Source organism: Tuber melanosporum, assembly GCF_000151645.1.
Source record: "Tuber melanosporum whole genome shotgun sequence assembly, scaffold_122, strain Mel28".
NCBI classification, from domain to species: domain Eukaryota; kingdom Fungi; phylum Ascomycota; class Pezizomycetes; order Pezizales; family Tuberaceae; genus Tuber; species Tuber melanosporum.
Window position 1 is genome coordinate 152,696 of NW_003298780.1, and position 24,492 is coordinate 177,187.

The 24,492-nt window shown below is 50.7% G+C and overlaps 9 protein-coding genes; 3 read left to right on the forward strand and 6 right to left on the reverse strand.

Moving 5' to 3' along the window:
• Positions 1 to 492: 492 nt before the first annotated feature.
• On the reverse strand, positions 493 to 1,115 carry GSTUM_00002138001 (uncharacterized protein; the record flags this gene model as incomplete). XM_002835972.2 has 1 exon in its annotated part: positions 493 to 1,115. The coding sequence occupies one exon, from the start codon at positions 1,113 to 1,115 to the stop codon at positions 717 to 719; it is 399 nt and encodes a 132-aa protein (XP_002836018.1). The 3' UTR covers positions 493 to 716.
• Positions 1,116 to 1,469: 354 nt separating this feature from the next.
• On the reverse strand, positions 1,470 to 2,987 carry GSTUM_00002139001 (uncharacterized protein; the record flags this gene model as incomplete). Its single annotated transcript, XM_002835973.1, has 7 exons — positions 1,470 to 1,699; positions 1,781 to 2,144; positions 2,200 to 2,290; positions 2,347 to 2,491; positions 2,563 to 2,636; positions 2,692 to 2,796; positions 2,863 to 2,987. 7 exons carry the CDS (start codon positions 2,985 to 2,987, stop codon positions 1,470 to 1,472), a joined length of 1,134 nt encoding a protein of 377 aa, XP_002836019.1.
• A 574-nt stretch (positions 2,988 to 3,561) lies between these two features.
• GSTUM_00002140001 (uncharacterized protein) lies at positions 3,562 to 5,214 on the forward strand (the record flags this gene model as incomplete). XM_002835974.2 has 2 exons in its annotated part: positions 3,562 to 3,860; positions 3,937 to 5,214. Exons 1-2 carry the CDS (start codon positions 3,708 to 3,710, stop codon positions 5,212 to 5,214), a joined length of 1,431 nt encoding a protein of 476 aa, XP_002836020.1. The 5' UTR covers positions 3,562 to 3,707.
• Positions 5,215 to 5,346: 132 nt separating this feature from the next.
• Positions 5,347 to 6,773, reverse strand: GSTUM_00002141001 (uncharacterized protein; the record flags this gene model as incomplete). The annotated part of the gene is made up of 4 exons (XM_002835975.1): positions 5,347 to 5,402; positions 5,467 to 6,415; positions 6,462 to 6,587; positions 6,678 to 6,773. 4 exons carry the CDS (start codon positions 6,771 to 6,773, stop codon positions 5,347 to 5,349), a joined length of 1,227 nt encoding a protein of 408 aa, XP_002836021.1.
• A 1,811-nt stretch (positions 6,774 to 8,584) lies between these two features.
• On the reverse strand, positions 8,585 to 9,890 carry GSTUM_00002142001 (uncharacterized protein; the record flags this gene model as incomplete). XM_002835976.2 has 1 exon in its annotated part: positions 8,585 to 9,890. The coding sequence occupies exon 1, from the start codon at positions 9,587 to 9,589 to the stop codon at positions 8,585 to 8,587; it is 1,005 nt and encodes a 334-aa protein (XP_002836022.1). The 5' UTR covers positions 9,590 to 9,890.
• Positions 9,891 to 12,724: 2,834 nt separating this feature from the next.
• Positions 12,725 to 15,542, forward strand: GSTUM_00002144001 (uncharacterized protein). XM_002835977.2 has 1 exon: positions 12,725 to 15,542. The coding sequence occupies exon 1, from the start codon at positions 13,290 to 13,292 to the stop codon at positions 15,345 to 15,347; it is 2,058 nt and encodes a 685-aa protein (XP_002836023.1). The 5' UTR covers positions 12,725 to 13,289; the 3' UTR covers positions 15,348 to 15,542.
• A 3-nt stretch (positions 15,543 to 15,545) lies between these two features.
• Positions 15,546 to 16,069, reverse strand: GSTUM_00002145001 (uncharacterized protein; the record flags this gene model as incomplete). XM_002835978.2 has 1 exon in its annotated part: positions 15,546 to 16,069. The coding sequence occupies exon 1, from the start codon at positions 15,780 to 15,782 to the stop codon at positions 15,546 to 15,548; it is 237 nt and encodes a 78-aa protein (XP_002836024.1). The 5' UTR covers positions 15,783 to 16,069.
• A 1,508-nt stretch (positions 16,070 to 17,577) lies between these two features.
• On the forward strand, positions 17,578 to 21,810 carry GSTUM_00002146001 (uncharacterized protein). XM_002835979.2 has 7 exons: positions 17,578 to 17,956; positions 18,045 to 18,088; positions 18,152 to 19,853; positions 19,907 to 19,948; positions 20,008 to 20,652; positions 20,705 to 20,956; positions 21,009 to 21,810. Exons 1-7 carry the CDS (start codon positions 17,840 to 17,842, stop codon positions 21,540 to 21,542), a joined length of 3,336 nt encoding a protein of 1,111 aa, XP_002836025.1. The 5' UTR covers positions 17,578 to 17,839; the 3' UTR covers positions 21,543 to 21,810.
• Positions 21,811 to 21,854: 44 nt separating this feature from the next.
• GSTUM_00002147001 (uncharacterized protein) lies at positions 21,855 to 24,403 on the reverse strand (the record flags this gene model as incomplete). XM_002835980.2 has 4 exons in its annotated part: positions 23,690 to 24,403; positions 23,570 to 23,634; positions 22,056 to 22,483; positions 21,855 to 21,977 (listed from the first exon to the last, which is right to left on the reverse strand). The coding sequence occupies exons 1-4, from the start codon at positions 24,328 to 24,330 to the stop codon at positions 21,855 to 21,857; spliced, it is 1,257 nt and encodes a 418-aa protein (XP_002836026.1). The 5' UTR covers positions 24,331 to 24,403.
• Between the last annotated feature and the right edge of the window lie 89 nt (positions 24,404 to 24,492).

Consider the following 24,492-nt stretch of genomic DNA (forward strand, 5'->3'; position numbering starts at 1 on the left):
GAACTGAAAACAATATTTCTATATTTATAGAGTGTTTCCCCTCTTACCTCTACTGTGCTATATATATATGTCCAGGTTGTCTGTTGGCTTATCCATCCATCACTCCCGTTCAACCCTTGGTCTTCATAGAACATCACTCGCTATGAAATACCCTTGCAATGAATCGTATACGGGGTTTTCGAGTCGCTGAATCATGCCATATCAGACGGCAGTGAGCTGATCTTGGGTGGGGTGAACTCAATATCGGTATTTTGGCATTGGATAATGTTTCACGAAGAAAACACGGTGGTGGGGCCCAGATAAAGTGCGGTGATGATGGCCCCGGAGGTTGGGTGGTGGGTTATTTGGGAGGCGAGTTGTTATTATTATTGGTGGTATATTGCGGGGTGCGGTGCCAGCGGCATATGCTGAGTTTTTTTTCCTGGTCTACCCCAGCGCACTATACCTCACCGGATGGTAACGGATAGAGAATTTCTTTCCTTTGAAAAAAAGAAAAGAAAAAACGTCGTACCATATTGTAAACCATGCCTTCTCCTTTCCTTGATATTGATCGAGCGAGGCGATGTCAATACAACTGACGGTATGGTACCGGCGGCTTCTGCTAAAACCGAAAAATTGAATATCCCCCCCAACAAAAGGGACAAATATCCGAGCAGTTCCGATCGAGCTACCTTTTCAAGACCCCAGGTATCGTGCCCTTCCGTCCAATCCTCCCCCTAATTCTGCTTAGGTTTAACAGCCCCCTCCCCAACAACATAATAAACAACGGTACTATCATCGCTGACAACCCCCATCATTAACTTTCTTCCTTCCTTCTCCTTCACCTTCTCCTCCCCCCCATCCCCATCCTCATCCATCTCAGGCAGTGCGTCAAAAACCTCCGCCCACTTCCGCAGAGACCACTTCTCACGCAAGTTAACCGGTAGCACCCACTCCTTCTTCGTACCCTCCGGCGGAATTCCCGAGATCAGTGGTCGCGGGAGGCTCGGTGATGTGTGGATCGAGAGGGAGTGCCAGTCGGCTTGGTGTTGGAGATTTGTATGCACGATTTGTAGCAGGTGGTGGAGGTATTGGGGGTGCGGGTCCGTTGGGGTGGTGGTCCCAGCGGTTGACATTTTGGTTGGGGTTGTGATTGTGGATGATGGTAGGGATGTTGGTGATTGGTTTGTTGAAGCTTCTTGATGAGCTTGGGTTGCCAAGAGTCATCGGGTAGCACTCGGAATTTGGCTTGGATCGGACTTCGCTGACTTGTCTTGTGTCCCAAATGTATCAATTAACTTACAGTATCATAATTTAGGCTATGCAAATGTGGAGCTGAGCGAAATATCATATAAATTAGAAACGCTCTTCATGATGCCCAGGAACCCATCTCATGGTGAACGTGGCACACAGCAGAAGGCTAAGGTAGGAGTTTATTGGCGCTTGGAGGTATGATAGGGAAGACCAGCTTACAAGACCATCGGCCCATCCTAGCGACCCAAAATTTTCCGCTTGATCATTCCACAAAAGCTCTCAAAGAGGACAGAATCAGTCCCCCTTGTCCACCTGATTCTCACCTTTACACTTTGGTCTTCCTTCTCCTTTACGCCAACCCGAAAGCCTAATACAATTCCTTTACTAACCCCCTCCATCTCCAATCCCCTAGCTTTCGCCCTTCGGGCAGCCCTTGACCATACATTTCCCTTCACGGTTCCCCACCCTGCACTCACCGATGAATCCCAAACCCACTCCCCGGGCCCAAGCCCAACCTCCCCGGCAAGTGTGTTATCGGTAACCTCACCAACACTGATTACATCCCCTGCAGCATCGAATTCGAACTCGGTGGGAAACGGCATCAACCCTCTCAACTGTGAGCTTTCATAGCGCGCAGCAGCCAGACAAGGCCTCCTATCACCAAAGCTCCATGCAACTCCCCACCGCCGCGTAGAGCCCTGCTTGAATTCGGTGATTGCGTAGTTTTGTGTATGCAACTTTATTTCCGGTACGAGTGATTCCACGGAACTACGCTTCCCAAGCATGCTGGTGTACCAGGTGTTTTTGAAGCCGAGAATTGAGCAGAATTGGAGGGATTGGTTGAGCATTAAGGCTACGAAGGAGGTTTCGCCGCCGGGACAGACCATTTCGGTGGTGGTGCCAGTGCAGGCCTAGGGACATTAGCTACGGAGGGTCAGCGGGAAGTGCGGGCGGTTGAGGAGGTACCGATGAGGGTGGTAAGTCTTTTTGCCTAGCAGAGTCGAGCATGTCGTCTATGGAGGCGTAAAACGGAGGGTTACACATTGTGAAATCAAGCCTGGGTTACCCATTATTAGCATACCACACACTTGTTCACGAGCAAGGCAACAATACATCTCAATCCCCAATTTCCCGACCGGGAAGATATCATCATCAGGAGAATTATCCAAAACCATGATCCTCTCATCTAAGTCTCCGACCTTCTCCTTATTCCTCCTGACATTCTCCCTAGCATACTCAAGTGACTTCCCGTCGATGTCTAACCCGTCAGCCAGAAATACACACGCTCCCACGCTCGCCAAACCCCCAAGAACTATCAGACGCGCAAACCTGTAGCAATAAACTTCCAACCATCTCGTAACGCACACCCAAGGAGCGGGTATATACAACTCGCACCAGTGCCCCTATTACACACAATTCAGCGCGCTCGTAGGGCCTCGAGAAGCGAGAATAGCGTACACATCCAACCCCACAACCTCGCGTGTGGAGTCAAACTCATCGTTCTCGAGATTACCAGTAGAATCGAGTAAATCTTGAATCCAAAGAACATAATTCAACCTAAACCTCCATTAAAACATTCAGCACAGGGCCCGCGTACGCCGTGCCATCAGAGCAGCGAAAATTCCAGACCTATTCGGCACAGTAGGGCACAGCCGGTCGCTCGGGAGCGCAAGGTTCAATCCAAAGTCTCGATGAAGAAGACATTTCGTAAGCTCCCTTGGAAGTATTAGTCCTTGTACAGCACCGGGAGCCATGAGAGCCGGTACACACTGAACGGCGTTCGGGTCTTTAAAGTTGATATTCGAGCTTGCATCTAGACTATTCACCCCATGCCTGAAGTTAGAGTGGAGAATTACATCGCGTTACATTACTGGGGTCATAAAACCAAGCATACTGTCTCGCCAGGGAAGGATAATCCCTCGATAACCGTCCAAAGTCGACAAACTCTCGGTAGATGCTGCGGGGGTGCATGCCGTAATGTACTCGTATCATGCACTGGTGAATATAAAGCTTGTGTGTGTGGTTGTGAGGACCCTGGCGTGGAGCCGACCAAAAGTGCTAAAATGACCTTGAAACAAAGCTTAAACCACAAAATCTCACTCTAAAATCGCGGCTCAAATTATGGTCTCGGGCACCTGCACAACCCCGCCATAGGCTGCTTGACTACCGGTACTAGATAGAGTATGAGTACTCAAGTACGAGTGCGGCCGATAGATATATTCGTCACGTGGGTCTGATAAGAGATTTTTGGCGAGGGTTTCCCATCAAAAGCTCTTTCACTGGACCCACATGACGAATATATCTATCGACCGCACTCGTAGTGTATGACACGCACAAGGAAATTTTCAACCATGTCCGCCACAACTACATTCTCGAAACTGCCATTATTCTCAAGACTACGGCAAGGTTTGCCTAAGCCACCTGGGAGCCGATGTTTGAATACGGTGGCTGGAAGACCAGAGCGGCCGCTCCATATGGCGGTGATAGGAGCTGGGCCGGCCGGATTTTACACAGCGTACCGGGTCCTGAGCAAGCTTGCCAATGCGAAGGTAGACATGTACGAGTCATTACCAGTGCCGTACGGGCTTGTTAGGTTCGGCGTTGCACCAGATCATCCTGAAGTCAAGGTTCCCTCTTCCCCTCCCTAGCTTCCACCCACCACCGCCACCAATCACTCACACTTGCAAAACAAAAACGCCCCAGAACTGTCAAGACAAATTCAACCAAGTAGCCCAAGACCCGCGCTTCACGTACATCGGCAACACCCCGATCGGCACATCCTGGCCACACCCGCCGCACCGCAGCCTCCCGCTAGCCGTTTTAGGCCCGCACTACGACGCCCTCCTCCTCTCCTACGGTGCCTCCAAAGACCGCAAACTCGCCATCCCCGGCGAGGACACGTTAGCGGGCGTGCACTCCGCCCGGGCGTTCGTCGGCTGGTACAACGGCCTCCCAGAGTATCGACATCTGAAACTGGACCTGCACCTGGCGGAGGAAGCGACGGTGATCGGACAAGGCAATGTTGCGCTGGACGTGGCGAGGATGTTGCTCTCCCGACCGGGCGATCTGGGAACGACGGATATCACCGAGTATGCTATTGAGGAGCTGAGAAGGAGCAGGGTTAGGCGGGTGAGAGTTGTGGGCAGGAGGGGACTATTGCAGGCGGCGTTTACCGTGAAGGAGCTGAGGGAGCTGTTATCTCTGCAGGGAGTCGGGTTTCACCCCGTGCATGCCCCGCTACTTCCCGAGGATCCGGGTTCTTTCCCGAGAGCGCAGAAGCGCATCATGCAGGTTCTACAGAAAGGCCCGAAGACAAAGCTGACTGACGCGGAGAAGTTGTGGGAGCTATGCTTCCTACGCTCGCCAAAGGCGTTTATCCCATCAGCGAGCGGCTCAGCTCGCATTGGAGCGATAGAGTTCGAAAAGAATAGACTAGAGGAACCGATGTTCTCGCCCAATTCCAGCGCTATCGGCACGGGCGAGACGGAAATGCTCCCCACCAATCTGGCATTCAGGAGCATCGGCTATCTGAGCGAACGAATCCCCGGGTTCGAAGACCTCGGCATCCCCTTCAACGAGAAGCGTGGGTTAGTCCCCAATGAGGATGGCCGCGTCGTTAAACCCCTTGACCCAAAAGCTGGGGATCCGGTCATCCCCGTACCCGGAATCTACGCCAGCGGATGGGTCAAACGCGGGCCTACGGGTGTCATTGCTAGCACCATGTACGACGCCTTTGACACCGGCGATAGGATCGTCAGTGACTGGACGGGTGGGGAAGTGGAGTTTATGAGGTTCGGTGGGGAAGAGAAGAAGTTTGGCTGGGAAGCTGTTAGGCATGAAGTTTCAAGTCGGGGGATGAAGTCCATAAGCTGGGCACAATGGATGAAGATTGACGAGGCGGAGAAGGAGCGTGGGAAGAGGTTTGGGAAGGAGAGAGAGAAGTTTACGAGTGAGGAGGAGATGCTTGCCGTTTTGGAGTAACGGGGGGTAGTAACTGTATATGAATTATGGGAAATCATAGACACAAAGAGGGAACGGGTATAATGCGTGTGCTCTGGAGCTCGCCGGATATCATTTATCGCACGCCACAATACCAAGATTTTATCTGAATATTCACCTGTACAAAATCCCATCAACCATCTCTGCAATTGCTAACGAAGAAGTAAGTCCTATTCAACAATCAGCATCCGCTCTCTCTAGAGAATTATAGATGAATAGATGCGCGAAACCCACCAGGACTCTCAATCCCTAGTAGATTCACAAATCCACCATACCCCTCCTCCTCCCGAATGATAAAGTCCACCTGCCCAACCCCACCCTTTCCTTCAGGCACCAGCTTGGGCCTCATCCCACAATAATCCGGTGCGAGCGCAGCCTCACGCAGCCCGGGCAAATAAGTCTTTATAGCAGCAATCGCCGCGGCCACCCTACTCCCGTTGGGTTTCAGGTCGCTCGGCTCCGACACCCACTCCACGTCGGGCCCGAACCTGACACGCCCGGCCATATCAACGGTCAGATGGGTGCCGAGCCCGGCGAAGCCTTTGATCGGCGTGGGGTACAGCAAAGTCCTGACTTTGGGCGTGGGAGCAGAGTAGGAGAAGTACGTTCCCTTGCAAAAGTAAGCCTGCAATAGCCTCTCCGGGTGGCTCCGCAAAATCATATTTGAGATGTCAATGGCGGACAGGCCCGCTGCATTAACCAATACATCCGCAGAAATACTAAACTCCCCACCACCACCGCCCTGCCCACAATAATCCACGGCAACCCTATACCCCATATCCCCGCCGGATCCAATCGTCTGGACGTCGACCACCCGCGCGCCCTTAGCAAAGTCACCGCCGGCACTCTCGAAATCGCCGTGCAGGAACGTCATCAGCGCGTGCGAGTCTACTATGCCAGTCAGCGGTGACTCGAGAACTCCGGCTTCCGCCCGGACGGCGGGTTCCCGCGAGCGCGCTTGCTCGGACGTAAGCCATGTCATAGGGATGGAGAGAGCGCGGGCGTGAGCATGCAAGCGCTCGAGGGATTCGAGTTGGCTGGAGTCTTGCGCTAGTATCCATTTGCCGGTCCGCCGGTAGGGGATGTGGTACTTTTCGCAGAGGGCGTAGAGAAGGGCGCTGCCGGTCTTACAGAGCGTGGTTTTGTGGCTGTTGGGTGGGTAGTAGAGGCCCGCGTGGATCACCTAGAGATTGATTAGTAGGGGGAGGAGGGAGGGAGGGAGGAAAGACCTCGGAATTCCTGGACGAAGTCTCTGTACCAATTGCTTTGTGTCGCTCAAGTAATAACGTACTTGTTCCTGGCCTTTTGGATAATTGTCTGGCGACAGCTAAGCCCACAACTCCCGCTCCTATGACCTATATATATATATTTCCCCACCCCCAAACTCAAAAGTTAGCCAAGCCCCAGAACCTTTTTTATCACTATATCTTTCTTCCTCTGCTTACACAATGCGTAAAATCATTCCTAGAAGGTATCTCCCCCGCCCCCGCCCCCACCCCCGCCGTAGATGTAAAAAGCCTCCTTGATGTCCTAAGAAACATTTTTACCTAAAATACCGGTTCTCAACTCTTTTCTTTTTATAATACGAGTAGTAGTACACCTTTACCACGCGGTGCAGGTGTGATGGGAAAGGAAGGAAGGAAGGGAGAACCGCTGGTTCCCGGAAACTCGGTTGTTGTCGTTTTGAGCACGGTAGTCGATCAGTCTTGACCTGTGGCGCGGAGAGCCCCTCTTCTGGTAAGGTGCCAAAAGGGGCATTGTTACTGATATGATAAGAGCTGTGGAAAAGGAGCAGCCTTGAATACATGACTGATACTCATTAGCATGCGTCCCGTACTCGAGTAGGCAGTCCACTTGTTTTGCTTTGGTCGTACCCCAATCTGTGCCACGGCTGCTTCCATTCCTAACAATGGAAAAATGGGCAGACCGGTAAATTTACCAATCCCGGCGGCTGCAGGTTGCCGGCTGTTGCTGTTGTGAGAATATTGGATAGAACGATGATACGAGATGTGAAGAAGTGATCGATTGCTTGAGAAACTTGAATGCTTAACACTTTCAAAGGGAAGAGCTGAAGACCCTGACTATCTACTGTTTTGGAGCAAGACAAATAGCTTGAGCGAACAATAACAATAATAGAGAAAAGAGGTGTGTGAGAAAGGCAAGGAGGTACCTTCAATAATCCAGGAGGTCTAGATGCGCCATCAGGTTTGGTGCAAGGAGAAAGTATCAGTAGTAGGAGTAACACTACAGTAGTGCGAGAAGTATGTTTCAACAGTTGCAGTCACTGCAGTGCGAGTGATGGAGGATGATACCGTCTGAGAAGGTAATAATCCAATTTCGTGTTCAGGTTTCTCCTCCTCCCTCTCTGCACGATAGATAACATCCCGGAGAGCAGGGGCTACCACACTAACATAATGTAGAGACCGTGAGAACGAATTATCAGCTAACACGCAAGGCGATATACAAATTTACGAAACCAACAATCCAGCTACTATATATACGAGTCTGCACGGTACTTAGAAGTCTAATTCCCCGCAATGGCATTACCACAATAGCATAATTGCCTCCCCTAGCGATGGCATATCTGCCACCGCCGGGCGGCAGATATGAGCTATCTTGACGGTTCCCCGAGGGCCACCTCGGCGCGGGGATCTGGCTCCTGCGTCGGTTTGAGAACCCTCTTGAGGCCCGGTGCGGATACCCGGTAGCTTCCTCTGTGCTGGTATTATGGGAACGCAAATTCGAGCAGTGTATGGCTAACGGTACGCGTTGATTAGTGGAGCTGGTGAGAATTGGAAGGTTGTGTAATGGGGAGTTTTGATGGCGATTGGAGGGTCATCAGCCATCTTACTTGGGTGACGAAAGTTACATAAGCTCCTATCGCTTGTTGAGGCCTGGTCGGCGATACAAGGATAAATAAATTTATTGAATATCGCTATGGGACGATGGCAGCACACGGCTTCTTCCATGCTCTCCCAGAACAATATTATACACGTACCAGTATGACAATGGCAATAGCAAGCTGGCAACCACAAACACGTTTGTTGTGTACTTTCGTTGAATTACAAGTGAAACAAAATGGAGGAGAGAAGGGGTGTTTATCGTTATTTTCTACTAAAAATAAACATCAATCGGGACCACTATAACTAAGCAAAAGCAAATCACAGAAGGCCGGAAAGAAGAAGAAAGCACGGAAAACAGGAACACCGCTGTGGATAGATAAATGTTGGAGGGGCGGAATGGGGAAAGGCCGGAATAAAGAAGAGACAGGAATGAAAATACAAATAGACTCAGCGGGATAATAAATGAAGACGGTAGTAACAGTCCTGCATCCCCCCCCCTCATCGCGCACTTAAGAAGTAGTGCCACCCGGCGACGCAACATCGCTCCCAGCGGTCGACGACTTGGAGCTAAGTTCCGAAACCTGTCTTTCAAGCTCTCTAATCCTCCTCTTTAGCATTTCGTTCTCCCTCGTGAGCATCTGCGCCTCCGCAATGTAGAATCCCATGTCACTGTGTGAGGATCCGAGCCAGGGAACACTGGCAGAAGTATCACTAGCATTATCCGGAATGAAGCTTCCAGTCGGAAAACTAGGACTGGAAGTCGAAGTAGCCGTAGAAGTCCTGGAGCCTGACCTTCTCCTCCTACCCCTACTCGCAGAAGTAGTTGAATTCTCCCGGGATAAGCGTCCGCTACGGCTATATGCTGAGACTGGTGACAAGGCTCGCCCACTACCCACGGCGGCGCCGAGAGTAGAGTTCGAATCAACGGTTGCAGCGGTGGAGCAGTTGTCATCAATGACGCTACCGCCCGAACCTTGGTTCTGAGACTGCTGCTGGAGTTGCTGCAGGCGGATCATGTTTAGCAATCTATTGACCTGCGCTTCTTGCTCCGTCTCGAGCTCTTGGTGGAGTTCTGCGAAGGCAGCAGCATCCTGAGGGGTTGGTTGACGGGGCAGACGCTGCGGGAGGGATTGATCGACTGAGGATGGTGAGAGAATTGAGGAAGAGGGGCGACGAGATGACGAAGAACCGATTGAGAGGGAGGATGAGGGGCGGCGGGAGGAGATTGATGGGTGGTGCTGAGGGGGGTAATGGTGGAGGTTCGAAGAGGAGGCACGGGGGGAAGGAGTGGTTGGGCGGGAGGTTTGGAAGATTGGGGAGGGGAGGGGAGAATGGGCTTCCGTGGAGGTGCGGGGCATTATAGTTGTGGTTGTGGTTGCGGTTGCCGGTCCGGCGGCAGTTGCGGAAGGAGGGGCAGGGGTGGTGGTGGTGGTGGTGAATTGTACGGTGAGAGGTGAGGCGTTAGTAGTAGTGGTAGTACCTGCTACAGCTTCGAGTTTGTTGACATCTGGCATCTCTTCTGAGTTTGTTGTTGTATCTTTTTTCTTCTTTTTTTCGGAGCTCGTAGAGGTTGTTGCGGAAGCTTGGGGGGAAGAAAAGGAAGCAGGTGGTGGTGGTAGAGAAGGAGACAGGCACGGTAGGTAAACCAAGCAGGTGCGGTAGATCCTGGAACTTGGGTATCGTATCAGATCAGATAAGGGTGAGGTACGATAGTAACTGCGAGCAAGCACTCCGTTACAATACCAGTACCGGTAACAGCCTCAACCCCACTCAGCCCATCGGATGTGGAACTGCAGTCTGGGGACTATCATCAAGATTTTCGAAAGCAGATGGAAACAAAACAGAATACTATAGAAATACAATTATAGTAACACTCCAGCGGATCAATCGGGTTCACTCCACCCACAAAAAGGGCAACCGCAGCAGATCTCGTCCACTGAACACTTACCAATACGGGTACAGTATCCCTACCCGTGTGGGCATATGTAAATTTAAAGGTTGGGGACAGACTTTGCGTGCGAGTACTATTGGTACAAGTACCATAACACCGTCTTGGCAACAGAATGCACACTTCCGGAGTGGTCGCAAGCTGCCGGTATGGGACCGAATGTCCTGATTTTCCGAGATTTGAATCTTTTAATGTTTGGCCAGGGTATGATAATATAGATTTACTGCATATCGTTATGGCAAAACCGACCACCGGTACATACTACGAGTACAGTACACGCAAGGAAGGGCTCGCAATTTTGACCAAAAATGCCTTTTTAGACGCCCAAAATGACTCCCCCCTGCCCTCCTTCCTTCCTCTTCCTTCTCCTTCTTCCTCCTCGCTCCCCCGGATCTGCACTTTCTGCTATGCTCGAGTACCGGTATGCATGTGCCCTTGCCATAAGGGGCGGGAGTATTGGTACTCAAGTAACCTAGACTAGCTCCTCGTCCCAATAGTGAGAAGGTTAATGTTTTATTTCACGGTGCAGGAGTTGTGCATGAGGCGGTTGAAGAGAAGGAACAAAAATTGGAGAAGGAATGCAAAAGAAAGAGGAAGTGTGAGAGGGGGGAGGCACAAAATTTTGGCCTTCAACGGTTTATGTTTAACCCCTCAAGGTTCAGGAGAAATGGGATTTACGGATTGGGCATTGTCGATTCAACCAGCCCATGGCAAGCACGGATGGACAAAGGGGGGTTTTCTCTTCTCTTCTCTTTTTTTCTTTTTCTTTTCTGTGCACAATCAAACGGTATTAATCTCAACGACTATTTCGGCAGCTAGAAACACTTTGCAGTAGATTACAGTACGGTTCCATGCATGGATGGTTGAATATCGAATATCAGAATTTGATGCCCATCAAGCTTATTGCGGTCTAGTTTACATTGAAGTGCGATGGGATAAGATAATGTACAGTACTTTGCAGATTGCGTCGCTGTAATCTTACTCCGAAATAAAAGATATCATACTCGAGTAAAAGAAAGTTGCCGCTCTGGTGCTCGTGGCTGGCGAGCAAGAAATATCCGAAAATAGGGGTGGTGAATTTGCATGGGCGCTCGCACAGACACAGATCTTTCGCCATACTGTATATACATATCCTGCAAATTCTCATTTTCGGGCACCGGTACTTCTCACCTGGTATGAGTATCGGTATGTGTAGAATACCGGTATGATACTCTCTCTCTTTTTACCCCATAACTCTAACTTCTTCTCCATGGTACTCTCCCACTTACCTTGCATAAAATAGAGGGTTGCGAAAGTCTCGCGTTATGTTGCGTTCGATTGACTCTTTTTTTTCTATTTTTTTCTCTTTTTTTCTTTTTTTCCTCTTTAAATACCGTACAGGCCCTAAGTACTCGTACCGTACCGGTACTTGTGCCACAGGACATGCGGTAAGGCTGGGGGGGGTTTCTCAGGACGACACCTTTTGGAAAAGCGCAAAACCACGGGGAATATCATAAGAAGCCACGAGCGGCGGGCACTACGGCCGGCAGCCACCATGAAACACCGGCCACGCCACACTTGAACCACGTTGGTACCGGTATCCACATGAGCCCATCTTGGGTCCCCGCTTGCTTGCGAGGGCGAACGAGAGAGCTTTTCGGGTAAAACGTTGTACGAGTACGGTACTCGAGTACGGTACCGGAAAGCAAGAAGGATGGTGACGGATGGTGTGCCGTGCAACTGGGAACTTTGAACAGGGGTTTGGCCCCCGCCGTTGCTGCTCGAGCGCTAGAGTGGGTTATATGCGGCCAGCCATATTTCCCCTAACGGGAAGAGTTGAGAAGTTCAGACCGACAGGAGTTGGTATCATACCAGGGATCTCAACTCGATCATGCACGTCCCGTTGTATTTACCGGTATTTTACACACCTTTTTTCTTTCTTTCTTTCTTTTTTCTTTTTTCCTTTCCTTTTCTTTTTCTGTATTTTGGCCATTTTGTGGTGGTGGGCGTTCATGTTCCTGCTTTTTTATTTTTCCTTTTTCCTTTCCTTTCCTGTTCCTGTGGCTCAGGGCTGTTTTGGTGGTTGCATGGGACGAGCTCCAGCACGACTGAGCTCCAAGCGCGGAGTACGCGAGGGCAAGAGAAAATACTTGTAAAGGTGTCATAATTGCTTGAGACTGGGTCATAAACTACCATAGCTCACTGCTCGAGCACGATGTAGCGAGCGGGCCCACTGCCTTCCCACCACAACGGGACGAAATGCTGAAATATCATACTATACCGATACGGTAGTGGAGAGAGCGAGAAACTAGTGCCATGTGGGCCAATGGACCATACTGTAGGCATCGTCCACCCCCCCCCCCGGCGGTGCTGTGCATTGTTTTGCCGGTAGTGGACGCAGAAACAGGACCAGGCTTCGAAAGCAGAAACGTGGGATATTTAAGAATGGGAAACAGTGAGCATCCGATCCGCCAACTGAATTGGTTCTAATTGAGAAACAAAATAAACCAAACAATCTTGTCCACTAGAACAAAACCTTTCCGGTGTGCATCTCCTCTCACGGAATTCTGTTTTTCGTCCTCCTGTCCAATATCAACAATTGGGCAGGTACATACGATCGTGCGACACCAGTACTGGCCAAATCAATTCTAATACTAGCCGGGCTTTTCCTTTCTCAATACTCGTACGCAGTACTCGGTATCATCATAATACTCTTCATCACCTTCTAACCGCATCACCCCATCAGACATCTCTGTTGGTGGGGGAGTCCTTGCTGCCATGGCTACCCCCCCCGACAAAACCGTTCGGGGATTCTTCGCTCCTCCTCCTCCACCCCAGCCTGACCGTTCAGCTTAGGCCAGCCCCCCTTTCACTACCGGTACTCCCCAAAACATCACCTCCGTCTTTTCTTTCTTTTTTATCTTATTTTATTTTATTTTAGTTTTTGCTTTTTTTACTTCTTTTGTTTTATTTCTCTATTTTTTTTTTGCTCTCTCATCCACTCCATTTCTCCCCTTGCTCGTCCTTTACACCCACACTCGAGTACAGTAGAAGACCCCCTTCATCCCCCCCTCCTTCCCTTCTTGTTCTTGCTTCTGACTTCATTCATGTCCTTGTCAATCCTTACTCGCAGCCTCCATTGTCTTTCACTCTTTTGATTTCTTGCTTTCCTCTTGTCCAGGGTTCCTGCACATACCGGTACATCCCCTTCCTCTTCCTTTATCCGACACTCCGGAATCGAGTGCTCTGTTACCTCTCCGACTTCTGCATTCCCGGTTGGATGCCCGATGTTCGAACGTGGCAATGGATCGAAATCTGCGGGAACCAGCGCGCATGTACCGGTACCGGTAGTCGATGGCTCACCACCACCACCAACCCGCACATATTTCATGGCTACCCCTCCGCTGGCCCCTCTAGTTGGGGGCTTTGAGGATTCCAGGGTTCTAAATACCCCAAGGCAGCAGAAGGGTTTCTTTTCGCTATTCTCGCGTTTTGGTGGGAAAAGCAAGTCTCTATCTAATATCATCACAAAGCCTGAAGCATTCACCAAACCTGTTGAAAGTAGTAGACCCTCCGTCCCAAGTACGCCGGTTACACCCTCAATGAAGCGTTCTTTATCTATTCCGGTATTTAACACTTGCGCAACAAGCGATCACTCTCCTTCTTCACCTTCTCGGAAATCATGGGAGCCTGTTCCTCTTAGCGAGGCCTTCACCCAAGCTATCCGAATGGCTTCCCTCTCGGCCTCCTCTCTCTCAATGGAAACACTGATCAGGCGAAACTCTGAGCGTGGCAAGAACCCAAAAGACAGGCGTGGTCGCATTCTGCACCGAAGCCATGCTTCTACCAGGTCCGTAGATTTGGATTGGACACGCAAGACTTTTGTGCTGATCGAGGGATTTCTCCTTCAATATGCTGGGGATGGCCCTCACGATCGAAGCCCAGAGAAGACGCTACAGCTAACTTCAACCTCCATCGCATTTGCGAGCGATGTAATTCCTGGTAGGCCTTGGGTATTGCAGGTTTACCGGAGCGCTGGTCCTGATGGTAGCTTATTGCCTGAACGAAAAGGTTCTTTCTTGTCTAAAATTGCATTCAAGGGTCCTGCAAAGAATACTGCAGTGTCTCTCTTGTTAGTTTTTGATGGAGCGGAGGAAATGGATGCTTGGATGGGGTGTATAAGGGCCGAAGCTAGCAGGCTTGGGGAAGGAAATGTGAATAAGCCGGTGAGCGAAGTCGTCAGCGGTATACGGGAGGAGGAAGAAGGTGAAGAGCAGGATGACCCTCGCCACTCTAGGAGATTTGTTATAGATCGCGCGGTGGGCTCGGTTGGGGGCGGGACTGTATCAGACGAAAATACCTCGAAACGGGCTTCCACGTATTATCGGTCTTCCTTAGATGCGGGGAGATCGTTTACGACGACAGTGTCCGGGGATCACATTCTCTTGGAACATCTTCGTGGGTCTAGGCTTTCTTCTCTCAGCTCTACCTGTGGTGCCAGGGTTCCCACTGTTTCCCCAGACACGAGTCCCGAAAGGTCCTCGACACGAAACAAGCGATCCTCTGTGGCACTGTCGGCTCGATCACGCTCATCAATGGATCTAAAACCACCTTCCCAGAGGCCACTGTCAGTCATGGACCGTGATGGTAATCTATACTGGATCCCACGGACACCTTCACCATCCGCTCCCAATTTTTCACTCCCTATTCCTCTTTCTAATGGCCACCCCCAGCTGGGAAGCAGACGTTCGACTTTCTCGGCGATCCCCCCTGGAGCAATTTCTCCGATGCCTACCCCACCCATTTCCACTCGGCCAAGTTTATCTGCGGTGTCCACGGTCGGCGTCCTTTCTGAAATATCATACCCACGTACGCGACCACGCCAATCCCAGTCCAACCCCCCATCTCCATCTGTAATTGTATCACCAAAGGCAAAATCGACCCCTATACCCGCGAGGCCACAGCGCCCAGTGTCCATGTTTGATTCTCGGTCCCCGCCGCCTTCCGAGGTACAAAATCTCTCAAAATCTCCATCAATCAAGAAGCACCATCTGCAAGCTGGAATTGCGGTACCACCCCGGACCAAGTCCCTCCGCAGAAAATCCATGACTGCCATTGGGCCATCTGGGACCGGAGCTGCGGGACCACCGCTACACCCACCTCCCTCCATTCCTCTACCTAGATTGCCACCTAGTGAGGATGACTCCAACTCTGTGTACACTTCTTCCATGCCTTCGCCACATCATCGAAAACTTCCGCCACCGCCTGGTCCTAGCCCCCCAAAGACTTGCTCTTTGGGGAACAGGCATTCATTTCATGGTGTTCGCCGAGAGAAATACGTTTAATGTCCTAACTTTTATGTCACGTTTGTTTTTTCTGCATTTCGTTTGTTCATTCCATTTATTGCAGCATCCTACCTATACGGACTTTGGGGCCCTGATACACGTGAGGAGCTTCTTTTGTCTCGGGCCCGGCTCCTGCCGGACCAAAATCCTTTACTTATGAGTCGCTCTTTGATACAAGTTTTTTTTTTTTTTTCAAGGCTATCGCTCGCATCGTCTATCTCCTCGCGGCTTGGCGCTGTTTTTCCGTTTTACTTTCTTTGGGGCAGGGATGGAATGGTTATACCCGGTTTGTTCACTTCGCTTTTTTTTTTTCTTTTCATTTTCTTTATTTATGGGTGTTTCTTGTTCGGGCGAGGGGCAAATCTGTAACATTAGTTGGTCCGGCGGATGGGTCATGGGAGGAGGGGAATGGGTTGGGAGGGAAGATGCAATCATCCGTTGAAAAAAGTTTGCTTCTGTGGGTTGGAACTCTGGCTTTCCTTTTCCTTTTCTTTTTCGTTTTGTTCGGGGTCGCTTTTATTTGTCTTTTTATGGCCTCTGGACTGAGTGAGTGAGCTCACAGGCAGGCGGTGGAGTTGGTGGTGGCGGTGATACCGAAAGGTGCGGGGTTAGTGAGTGAGTGAGTCGACGAGTTTTTTAGATTTGGCTAGCAGTACTGTATTTTTAATGAGGTTATGCTTGGAGGGGGGGTGAGAGGGTGAGAAAGAAGAAAGTATTTTAATGCACTTGTAGATGTACTCGAGTACCGGTATACAAGTATGATAATATCTTATTCGAAGAAACCCCCAATAATATGATACTCGAGCATTACCCGTACTCGTACAGGAGCATGCATTGCACTCGAGGATCCACACCTCTGCACGACATTTTGGTAAGGTGGGATCTGATAGGCTCGGTCGTAATATCATATTATGCACATCCTGCGATTTAATTTTTTCTCTTTCTCGTTCGACGGATGTCAGACGCAGGTACCATCATCTTGGATTACAGGCTTCCTTCCTTTTGCCGAGAGCGCTGGCATGGGTACGCATGTAGACTATCGTATTTGGTGTGCGTGGTGTGTGTGTGGGGGGATGCCGTATCACTTGATCCTTTCCACTGGGATGATAAGCTATCGTGCTGAGCTTGCTATGTTGGCTTTTTAAAATAATAATAATAATGATAATAATATCATAATAAGAGAGAGAAAACGCTCTGGAGGCACAGTTGCGAAGGATAGCCATAGGTGGTGGGCTATTAACTTATTGCAAGCCTGCTATCCTGTGCCGGTACTGGTATGGTGGCCTGTGTTTAGACTGGGTATCTGGAGCTTGGAAGGGATGATATGTAGGGGCGCTATGATAGCTGGACACGATAGGGTTCGCGCAGCCATACCCTGCTATTGCACCAGTTTGGTGACAGAATTCGTGGCTCCCCCCGCCTCCCATTTCACCACCAACAATGGGTACGAGTACAGTATTCTCACATTGCGAAAACTTCAGCCCCATCGCTTTGCAAAAAAAAAAAAAAGGGTACGATACTTGAATTACAGTTTTATACGAGCTTGCCGTGCCGTATGGAGAGTACTGTACTAGTACATTTGCGACAGTATCTAATCTAGACCCTGAGCTCTCAGTCGTCGCGGTGGAGTGGGAAAGTTCTCATGGCTTCTACCCAGGGAGTCTGGCCAATTATGATTCTGTACTCGTGTTGCTTTCGGATGAGTCGTGAGTGTTTAAAATCAGCCGTTTTTGGCGTACAGTACAGTACGAGTACTATACAGTACACCTGTGTTTGCACAGATATTGCTACAGGTACCGGTACTTTAGGTGCGGGGAACTATGGCGCTGTTCAGTATAGATACAGTAGTAGACTTGGTAACCAGTATCATACCGGGATCATAGTACAGTGTCATACTCTACGAGTAGCAAGGTACTCGTATGATACCTGTACTGTAGTCCACTCGGGATGCTGTATCATGATCGTAGCCCAACGGCACAAACTGCTGTAGTTTTTCATAGTCTTGATGTTGTAACTTTCACTTCTCACACATGTCATCATCCCGTGACTTTTGTGATAACTATTACGCATCCCTGCGGATCCCTGCGAATCAATCAAGCATGCTTTTCAATTTGCCGCCGCCACAGCGCCGGGTTTCGTTGCTGGACCGCTGACTTAAATTTACGTAGACTATCTGTGCTTGTTTGCTTGTTTGCTTATGATACCTGCCTGCTTGAGTTTTCTTGGCTGGGGGGGTTGAGTTCCTTGATACTGTACAGTATGAGTATGAATACCGGTAAATTACCTTACCAGGCTTACCCTGACCTAACCATAACCTTACTGTCACTCGCAGGGAGAAGTGCTGTTCAAAGCTTTTTTGACCCACGCCACTACCAACGTGTTAAACACGGGGAGGGATTTCACCACTTTAAAAAAAGCACATCAACGCATAACGGGGAAAGTCCGGGGGGGAGCATTTTGATTTTTTGCCCACAACTTGCTATTTGCTCCGCATGAGCGAGGAAATTCCCGCGCCGGAGGAGGAGGAGGAGGAGGAGGTGCTGATTGAGCAACCGGAGAATGTCGGTGGCCTCAGACTTGATCCGAATTCTTATACTGCGCATCGCCTGGTCTGTTCACCATTCCCTCCCTTCTCCGCCAGGGGGCTTGTGGACTTGGGGGTGAAAGCTGACTGACTGTGTATGGGTGAGTTTGTAGCATCATGCTACCCCTGAACACTTACATGTCACGACGCGACGGGTGTAAGTTTTACGTCCCTCTTCTCTTTCCTCCCCGCTCCCAGGGGCCCCTCTAACGGTGTTTAGCTTTATCGGGCCGATACCTATAGGTTGGTTAAAGAACCACCGGTCAGAGTGGTATGGGCACCATCGTCTCGGCGTGTTTGGGGCGGGAGAAAACCCGACTTTCTCTGCCGCGGAGGATGGCTGCGGGGAACCAATGCTTGGGGGTTTGATACGGCGGGACACGAGCGATTGGCGGACCGAGGGGGACGGGGGGGAGGGTTCTGGAGCTGTCAATGGCGTCCTCAGGACCCCCGCCCCCCTCCCGATACCGCGGTCTGATACAATGACCAACGAATCGCAGGGGAGGAAAGGCAAAGGAAGGGCTACCAATACGGATGGGACTCGACAGCGACCTACGTCTCGGGGATCACGCAAACGCTTGAAACCCGCAGACCTGAATCGGGGGGAGTCGTTTGCGACGGCCAATGAATCTTGGGACTCTGCCGAAGAGGCACAACTCCTCGGGGAGCAGGAACAGGAAGATGAAGAGGGTGAGAATGCCCCGCAAATGCGGAGCATAGAGGGTTTGCACGTTGAGACGGACTTGGAAGGGTTTCCTGAAGATCTTGTAAGTCAAGAGCCAGTTCCTCTTAGCGCCGGCAGCGACGTAGCAGCAAGTTCAGTTTCGCCGGCTCGATCTCTGGAGGCATCTAATTCACTGGCATCTCTATTGAAGCACGATGCACAGGCTCGAGAAAGATTATCGAGACAAGCGTCCTCCCGAGGGCGCACCCCGCCGCCGGAACGCAAGCTATCGGGCAGGAGACTCGGAATTCTCTCGAGAACCCGGGGCTCACGATCGCTAAAGAAGAATGCTACCGGCGGTTCTCCGCCCCCGCCTCCCCCGCCTCCCCCGCCCGCCCAACGTGTCGTTACCAATAAGGAACGAGTTGCGGCAGGTCTAGTGCGCTTTAATACAGCTGTAGATGTCCGTGAGAGGGATAGGGAGATGCAGATGAAGCTTGCTGATCTCAGTCGGAGCAGGACATTCCGTCATATGGGGCGATATCATCACCATTTCCGGAAACGGGAAGGTGAGATCGTCAAGATGGAGAATATGCTTGTCCGGGTGGAAATATCCGCTGCGCCCGTGCCTGGGGAATACGACGAGAATGAAAGCATGAAAATTGTCACTCATTTAAGGGAGAAATGGCGGGAATTCGTCGTGGTCTGTCGGCAGACCGGGGAGAAGGAGACCCCATTGGCCTTGCTACTTTACAAGAAGAGGGTTATTCCGGCCATTGATAGGCCCAGGGTCTCCTCCCATGGGGTGATGGAGATACCGCTTAATCCGAAAATTACCAAAGTCAATCTTTACTCGACTTTGGACAAGACGCTGGTTGTTTGGTTGCCATACAAGCAGGGGTCGATCATTTATATTATGCGACCTCGCTGCAGTTCTTCATCTGTGGAGTGGTATACATTTCTTCAGGGAGCACTAGGCTGGAATAGCCCGGACAAACTGCTTATATGCGTCCCGGACTTGTCTCTGTCAATCACGGTTGACAAGCCTTTTGCGCGAGTGCAGCAAAAATTGGAGGAAGATTCAGATGATGAGGCACCAATAAGGGAGGAAAGGGCTGTCGCTAAGAACTTGCTGAACAGAAGTATGCAACTGCTAGGAGGAGTCAAAGAATGGGGTGATATCATAGAACACTGGAAGCAGAGTGAGCGTATGGGGCTAGCGTGGAGGCGTTACGATCGCTTGGAGTGGGTCCATGGAGTAGGGTGATTTGCAGGAATGATTGTTTGATATGGTTGCTAATATGGGTATAGGTGAATGAGCACAGGATGTACGGAACCATGGCTATGCAGAAGGTTTAACTATTTTCTTAGTCATGGCTTGTCACCCTTTACTAATTTTTTGAGTATGATAGACACATGAGCTGGAGATACGACCTAAGACTCATTATCCAACTGCAATCAGAGTTGATGGTGAGGAAATGACGGAACCTGCTCCGGTTGAAGGGTTCCTGCTCCGGTTGACGTCTGGAAGGGGCCGCCAGGAGCGTCTTGGCGGGCCCTTTTATAAGCGCTTGTACTTCACTACTCACGACAACCTCCTTTGCTTTTGCAAGCCTGCGAGAGCATTGCCTCCGCCTCCACCAAAATTGCGAGTCAATACAGGGGTCATTCCAAAGCTTAGTGAAATCAAGGATGAAATCCCACTCATATACGCTGTAGCACCCTATGCCCCAGACGCGGACGGAGACATCGCCTGGATCACGAAGGGCACGGCAAAAGAGATTGGCGCCCGTGATAGAGATGCTTATGATGAAGGGGAGAGGAAGGTTAACACCCTACTTAGGGCTGAAGGGTTCATTGATCTATGCAAGATTGCCGAGGTATGCTACGCCAAGCGGCAGCTACGAGGCAAAGATGCTGGAATTGGTCACGGCGAATCGGCGGACTTTGACCGGTCTGTCCCGGATCCAAATCGTGGGGATGGGGCTGTCGGCGAGGTTAATGATGAGAAGGCCTTCGAACTTCTTCTTGATAATGGGCTGACCTTGAGGTTGCAGGTGGGTATTGTGCATAGCTGGGTAGTATGGGTGGGTGCTGACCGAGGCATAGAGTTATGATCAAAGGACCAGGGACGAGTGGATGACAAGGTTGAAGGATTTGGTCAAGTACTGGAGGGCGAGAGATAAGGAGGATTTGGCCACTATCAGAAGGACCCGGGATGCAAATTTGAAGCAGCTGAATTTGGATGAGGAGATGGAGTCAATTGTTGGGCAGTTTGCTAGGAAGTGGGAGGTATCTCGGTCGATCGCATCCGGGGAGATATTCAATGTCTGCGGACTGTCTTCTTGCAGGGCTATTACAGTAGGTCGAGTGGTGATCCCGTAGTACAAGGTGCAGCTGACACAGATCACAGATGTCCGGCGTCCTATATCGCAAACCCCGCCGCCACGCCACCTTCAACCGCTACAATGTAGTCCTCTGTCACGGCGAACTCCTAACCTTCCATAACACCTATCGTAGGAGCTCCGGAGCCGAGCTCCCGCACATTCACCAAGAACGCCATCTCTCACTCTCCCTCCGAGATTGCTACGTCTACTCGGGCCTGATAACGGAAGACGAACTCCTCTACCAAAACCAGACATTTGACTCCAACACCCCGGGCCGTCATGCACTTCCCCGAGTCTACCAGGACGGGATGACATCTCATGACGGGGATACAATGACTTGCTTCGTAATCTGGCATGGCATGAGGAGGAACATTTTCAAGACCAAGGATGACAGAGGTAAGACCGTTAGACATCGTGTGACGGCGCTGGGACAGACGGGGAAGTCGATTGTGTTCAAGGCGAGAAGCAGGCTGGAGAGGGACGCTTGGGTTATGAGTATTGGGATGGAGATTGAGAGGTTGAATGCCACAACACCGGAGGATATCCAGGTTACAGCTTGATTATGCATGCGTTCTCTAGGTGATTGGGATTTTAGTGCTTTCTTGCTTGTAGTTTTTTTTTGGGGGGTTTTCGAAGCATAGCGAATGGGTGTTTCCCTTCCTTTTTAGTGTAGCAGTTCTTTGTTCTTTTTTTCCTTTTCCCTCTCTTCGAGTATTTCAGTGGAGGCTTTTAGCCTTTTCCGCTCACGTTCTTAGCTTAGTGTAAATTAATAGTCTAATGAGGTCGGGTATAGCGTCTAATATTAATATTATACTTATCATACAAAAATAATTCATATTTACACCCTCCTCTTCCTCCGTGGAGTCGCTCAATCATCCTGGAACCCTGTACTTTAAAGCTCCAACCCTTCCCATATGATCTTCCTTGACCCTCCCGGCCCTTGACGGCGGCCAGACCACGTGAGTAACCTTTGCCTCGATCAGAGCTTTCGGAATCTATCCCCATCAGTCCCCACCATCTCAAAAACAAAAAAAAAAACGCAAGAGAGAGAAACAAAGAGGAAAAAAACCTACAGCCCCATAAACATTGCTATCAACCGACCAAAACCCCTCATCCCCCTCCACCCACACTTTCCCCGCACCGACCCTGACCGCCTCCCCAACCCTCCCGCCCGCCAACCCGCCACCCACCGGCCTGACAACGACCACATCCCCCTCAAGCCCGACAACCCTCTTCACAGCGACCCTCTCCGGATCCACCGGCGAGCGGTACAGGACCACCTGACCGCGCCGCAGACCCGCCGTAGCGTTGTGTCGCTGCGCCAGGATTATCATGTCGCGGGGGAGGGTTGGCGACATGCTTCTTCCGTGGATCCGGTGGAGGGAGTAGACGTGGTTTGTTATGAAGATTAGGATTGGCAGGGTTAGCGGGAGGGTTTTCAAGGTGGGGAGGAGGAGGGGGAGGGGCATGTTGGTTGTTGTTGATATCCGTTTTTTCTTTTCTTTTTCGTTTGTGGGTTTGTTTGTTTGTTTGTTGGTTGGTTGTTGTGGTGAGGGTGGGTGAGGTTGGGATAAGGTTTTTCTAAAGGTATCGTACTACCGGTAGTTGTGAGGCGCGGGGATGGAATGGGAATCATGGGATTGGATGGGATGGGGATGAGCCGTTTAACGGGTACGGTATGTACGAGCACGAGTATCATACCGGTGCGGGTAAGGTACAAGTATGATACGATACAAGTAAATATTTGTACCGTACAGTTGTCCTAGTACTCGAGTACATAAGGGCCTAGGCTAGGGGTTGGGGTTGACTTACTGATTGGGTTAGGTTTCTTAACATACTTGCAGGAGCAGTGTTTTATCAATTTGACGGTTTATGAGTGATTCAAGAATGTGATAATTATATCATAGTTCCACACATGATATTTTAATTTACTACGGTACTTGTACGAGGAATATAGTAAGACGTCCAAAAAACCCATATCAGCTAAACATGAAAATACACTATCAGGAATTCGAGATTCATAGACGCTAAGTTATCATGGGAAGGAAGAAAGAAAAACGCCGATCCATTTCACGTCTGTCTCCACAAAGCCTAGCACCGGTCCAACCCATCCATTGTGGCAAATGAGAAAGGGATAAAACTGGGGGCGGGGGTGAGAGCAAAAGTGGCGTTAATAGAGAGTTATCGAAAGGGAGGGGGAGTAGGAAAAAGCGTCAGCGAAAATCCGGCCCTTCTACCAGTACGAAAGACCTCCAACTTTGCGACATATTGAGGATTTTTTACAAGAAAAAGAAGAAAACGAAGGGGGAGAAGGAGGGAGGAGCAGGAGCAGGAGGGGGAGGAAGGGAAGCTCAATGCTGATAGGGTTCTCCGGTAGCTAGGACGAATTCGTCCCCCTGGTGATCAGGGGCGGAAGCCGTGTGCTAGTACTGTTGGTAGTAGTGGTAGCGATTCGGATCTTGAGGCCCGGGAGTTTCCCTGAACTTTGGTGATATCCGGAGGGCATCCTTGCGAAGTGCTGCAGCAGCGGACGACGAGGAAGCAGAGGAGGAGGAGGAGAAGGAGGAGGAGCCGGCCTTGACTTCACCGGGGGTTTTCCGCTCAGGTGACTTTCTGGGGTCTTCCTTGTCGCCTGCTGGGGGGAAGTAATTCCTGTAGTAACAGGATCAATTACCATACATCAAAGAGTATGGCAGAGGGTACTAACGGCAACAACTCGATATACGCAATCTCATCCTTACTCTCAAGCATGCAAAAGACCACCAATTGCAACCTCTTCCCCTCTGCTCCGCCCTCCTGCTCCTCCCTCTCCAAGAAGTCCCTAACAGTCGAAATTGCCACCTCTGCCGCCTCGTAACTCGGATACCCAAACACCCCCGCCGAAATGGCAGGAAAGGCAATCGCATCCAATCCGTTCTCCACCGCCAGCCTCAAAGAAGCCGCATAGCAACTCGCAAGCAGCGAGGCATGCTCGTTCGTCCTGCGCGCCTTCCAGTACACCGGCCCGACAGCGTGAATCACGTTCCGGCACGCCAAATCGTACGCATCCGTGATCTTTGCATCACCCGTCTCACACCCGTTTAGTGTCAGGCATTCTGCCAGCAGTCCGCATCCCGCGGCGTTGTGGATTGCACCGCAGATGCCGCCAGCGTTGAGGAGTGATGTGTTTGTGGTGTTCACGATTGCCCCGTTCGGGAGGGAGAGTTTGGTTATCTCGCTGCGGATCAGGCCCACTCTGGTGTTTAGGGTTGCGGAAGGGGTGTGCAGTGGGGGCTTGCTACTAGGTATTAGGCGCTTCGCGTGGTAGAGGATTGAGAGGCGGGGGATCTCGGATTGGGGGATGGACATTTTTATGGTTGGTTTTGTGGTTCGGGGGAGAATTGTTTTGTTTGGGGTTTTGTGGTTGTGGATTGATGTTTGGTGGCGGTGGGGTGATGGAAGGATGGAGGGACGGAAGGGTGGGGCGGGACGAGGGTTTATACAAGCCCAATCAGTCTCGTGACTACGACA

Excerpts from the sequence above, each read along its gene's own strand:
- GSTUM_00002144001 (XM_002835977.2), top strand. The coding sequence starts at position 13,290 with ATGTTCGAACGTGGCAATGGATCGAAATCTGCGGGAACCAGCGCGCAT.
- GSTUM_00002146001 (XM_002835979.2), top strand. The coding sequence starts at position 17,840 with ATGAGCGAGGAAATTCCCGCGCCGGAGGAGGAGGAGGAGGAGGAGGTG. Across the intron at positions 19,854-19,906 it reads GCTTGGAGTGGGTCCATGGA|GTGAATGAGCACAGGATGTA; the intron begins GTAGGGTGATTT and ends ATATGGGTATAG. Across the intron at positions 19,949-20,007 it reads GAACCATGGCTATGCAGAAG|ACACATGAGCTGGAGATACG; the intron begins GTTTAACTATTT and ends TGAGTATGATAG.